This window comes from Budorcas taxicolor, chromosome 15 (genome assembly GCF_023091745.1).
Source record: "Budorcas taxicolor isolate Tak-1 chromosome 15, Takin1.1, whole genome shotgun sequence".
In the NCBI taxonomy this organism is placed as follows: domain Eukaryota; kingdom Metazoa; phylum Chordata; class Mammalia; order Artiodactyla; family Bovidae; genus Budorcas; species Budorcas taxicolor.
In genome coordinates this window covers 79641557-79645671 of record NC_068924.1, presented here as the reverse complement: position 1 = coordinate 79645671, position 4115 = coordinate 79641557, and the positions used below count along the sequence as shown (strand labels likewise).

Below are 4115 nucleotides of genomic sequence, written 5' to 3'. Positions count from 1 at the left end.
GGGCAACAGAGGAAGAGATGGTTGGATGGCATCACTGACTCATTGGATATGAGTTTGAGTAAACTCGGGGAGACAGGGAAGCCTGGGCTGCTGCAGTCCATGGGATCGCAAAGAGTTGGGCACGACTGAGCAACTGAACAACAACAAAGTGAAGAACTAATTTCACTTTGCTTTTTTAATTACAGAGTTCTTACCCCATCCCCCAATATTTATGTCAAATTGCAGCCCCAGAGATCATGCCGTGGGTGATTTTGTGCATCATCAAGAATTCCTGCAAATCGTATAAATACACTCATGGTCTCCCTCAGCAAGCAGAGCTGGATCCCCGCAGACACTTCAATCACGTGTCCCCTGGTTAGGTGAGATAATGAGGTTTGTAGCCGTCACGGGGGTTTGTCCCCTGAGAGTTCCGTGACTACATAACTCCCTTCTGGTTTCCACATGACCGCAATTGTCATCATAGCAGAGAGCGCAGTCGAAGAGTCAGAGTTCCTTTGACCATTTATTTTTCTTTTCATCTCTTAATCATCTAATAGCAACAGTGACCTTCCCCCAAACTGTGATATTGCTAAGAACATTCAACAATGTCCAGGGAAAACAGCCCGAAATAACTGAGATGACGACTGTGATTGTGATGGTCACCCTTTACCAAGTATGAGGTACTTTTGGACTTTATTTTCTTATCATAGCAAGAGTCTTAAGTGAGAGTGTAACTTTCTATTATTTCCATCTTATATGAAGATATTGAAGTTCAAAGAGTTATTATCTAAGAAGAGTGATCAGCAGATCAAAGAGTAGAATTTCAGTAAGCTGATTCCCATAGCATTTTTTCCCTTCAGTTTCTTCCTATTTCTAGGGAATTTTATGCATTCTGGCCGAACACTGAAGAACAACATCACAGTAGGGTGTTTACTTTTTTTTCATTGATTGAATCTCTGATTTAAGATCCACTCACATATGAAGGTGCTGGACTTGCATGCTGAATTGTTCCAGGAATAAGATAAACCTATAAATCTACTAGATGAAATCTAGTGTCTGCATAAATTTGCATGGATAGAGGTAATCAGAAAAATCTCTTTAGAGAAAGGAACAGGTCACATTTATTCAGTTTGATGGGCCTGATGTTTTGAAGATTTCTTCTGTTTCATGTAATTAGGAATTGTACATCTAAACAATATATAGATCCTATTAGAACATGGATACTTATTGTGTGAGTAAGAGGAAAAACACAAAAATATCTTGAGTGTCTGTTAAGTATAAACTTGCTCAACTTTGAAAAAATTAAGCTTTTTTAATCTGTTCTGTCTTTCAAGTCATGTAATAATATTAGTCATTTTGACTAATCCCACAGTTGTAGTTTACATCTCCTAACCCATGCTCCTCTCTCCTCTGCTTCCCCTTTGGTAAGCACTAGTTTTTCAGTCTATGAGTCTGTTGTAGCTGTTTTTAGCTGTATATGTGCATTTGCATTATTTTTTTAGAGTCCACATAAAAGTGACATCACATAGTATTCGTCTTTCTCTGTATTATTTCACTAAGCACATTATCTAGGTCCATCTGTGTTGCTGGATGGCAGAATTTCACTCTTTACTGCTGAGTAATATTCCATCACACTGAGGTATATGCACCATATCTTCTTTAACTATTCATCTCTTGACGGGCACTTGGGCTGCTTCATGTCTTGACTATTGTAAACAGTGCTTCTGAATACTGGCTGCATGTTTCTTTTCTAATTATTTTGTTTCTTCAGATATATTCTCAGAAGTGGGACTGTTGGATCATATGGCATTTGTGTTTTTAGTTTTTTGAGGAACCTCTCTACTGTTGCCCATAATGGCTGCCACCATATATTCCCACCAATAGAGTAGGAAGGTTCACTTTTTCCCAAATCCTATCCAATATTTGCTTTTTGCAGAATTTTTGATGATAGCAGTTTTGACAGGTGTGACGTGATAACTCATTGTGGTTTTAGGACATGTCTTATTTACTGTCTTTCACGACCATATTCAGATGCTCTGATGCAATGAAAAAGACAATGTCAGTTGAAGTAAAGTTAATTCAATTTCACATTAATTTTATTAAACTATTGTAGTTTAATACAAAAATAATTGGTGAGTATTTTGTAAACTTTGACTTGGCTGTCTGAGCTGCTCTGGTTAGCAACTAATCTGATAATATTGCTTAAATCCTTTCTTTTATTTTTATCTGAATTCCCTTTTCTATGAACTTAGGAGACTGAACGTGTTATCTCCAAGTCCTTTTACCTGGACTATTCTATGGTTTATTAATAATTCAAAATTGCATTTGGTTGTCATGGCCATGCTTTAAGTCTAACCACTCCTGGGAACAAGTTACTGAAATACTGAAATAAGGCACAGAGCAAACACGTTGACCGATTTCAGTAGTCTTTCCTCTACTTTCATCCTGATTCTATTTTCCCATTGCTACAGAGCAGCCACACAGTTCCCAGTTGATCTCCATGGAAAACACTACCGAGGTGACTGAGTTCGTCCTGGCGGGGTTATCCGATGACCCGGAAGTGCAGATCCTGCTCTTCATCACTTTCCCTCTCATCTACCTCCTCTCCCTGGTTGGGAACCTGGGGGTGACCGAGCCGATCCTGCTGGACTCTCGTCTCCACACGCCCATGTACTTCTTTCTCAGCCAACTCTCGCTGGTGGACTTTGGTTACTCCTCAGCTGTCACTCCCAAAGTGATGGCTGGATTCCTCACAGGAGACAAAACCGTTTCCTACGAGGCGTGTGTCGCCCAGTTCTTCTTCTTCGTAGCCTTTATCACCGCAGAAAGTTTCCTCTTGGCTGCTATGGCTTATGACCGCCATGCAGCCGTGTGCAAACCCCTGCACTACGCCACCGCCATGCCGACCAGGGCGTGCGCGCGCGTGCTCACAGGCTGCCTCCTCTGTGGCTTCCTGAACGCCTCCGTCCACACTGGGAACGTTCTCAGGCTCTCCTTCTGTAGGTCCAACGTGGTCAATCACTTCTTTTGTGATGCTCCTCCCCTGCTGGCTCTCTCGTGCTCAGACAGCTACGCCAGTGAGATGGTTATTTTCTTTGTGGTGGGTTTCAATGACCTCTTTTCTATTCTGGTCATCTTCATCTCCTACCTGTTTATATTTATCGCCATTCTGAAGATGCGCTCTTCTGAAGGACGCCAGAAGGCCTTCTCCACCTGCGCTTCCCACCTCACCACTGTCTCCATCTTCTACGGGACCGGCATCTTCATGTACTTACAGCCCAGCTCCAGCCACTCCCTGGGCACAGACAAAGTGGCGTCCGTGTTCTACGCCATGGTCATCCCCATGCTGAACCCACTGGTCTACAGCCTGAGGAACAAGGAGGTCAAGAGTGCATTCAAGACGGCTGTGGGGAAGGCAAAGTCTTCTATGGGATCTGTATTTTAATTACATTAGACCTACAATAACTCAACTTTATCCACCTCCAACTATCTGGGGAAAATATTTTCCTGTCTACGCACACATTTCTAAAGTCTTATGGCAATTTCTACAGTTGTTGATTAAGTATGCAAATTAAAATCCCCAAAAATATGATAACAAGGAAGAATAGGTTACCAGGAACATGGGATTTTTATTTTAAAAATTCTTCCTAGTAAGCCTACTCACTCACACTCTCACATGAACATATACATTTACATGTATGTATTAGCATATGCATGCCTATGCATCATTCGTGAGAAACTCCTGAAATCCACACATCTACAGAAGAGAAATTAGTTAAGACATGAATTAATGCTCAAAATTCTCCAAGCCAGGCTTCAGCAGTACATAAACTGTGAACTTCCAGATGTTCAAGCTGGTTTTAGAAAAGGCAGAGGAACCAGAGATCAAATTGCCAACATCCGCTGGATCATGGAAAAAGCAAGAGAGTTCTAGAAAAACATCTATTTCTGCTTTATTGACTATGCCAAAGCCTTTGACTGTGTGGATCACAATAAACAGTGGAAAATTCTGAAAGAGATGGGAATACCAGACCTCCTGACCTGCCTCTTGAGAAATCTGTATGCAGGTCAGGAAGCAACACTTAGAACTGGACATGGAACAACAGACTGGTTCCAAACAGGAAAAGGAGTACGTC

At 41.6% G+C, this 4115-nt stretch overlaps 1 protein-coding gene across 1 annotated transcript; it reads left to right on the top strand.

The window, feature by feature from the left end:
• Positions 1-2464: 2464 nt before the first annotated feature.
• Positions 2465-3424, top strand: LOC128060236 (olfactory receptor 5B12-like). Its single transcript, XM_052652583.1, has one exon. The coding sequence runs from the start codon at positions 2480-2482 to the stop codon at positions 3422-3424; it is 945 nt and encodes a 314-aa protein (XP_052508543.1). The 5' UTR covers positions 2465-2479.
• Positions 3425-4115: the final 691 nt, after the last annotated feature.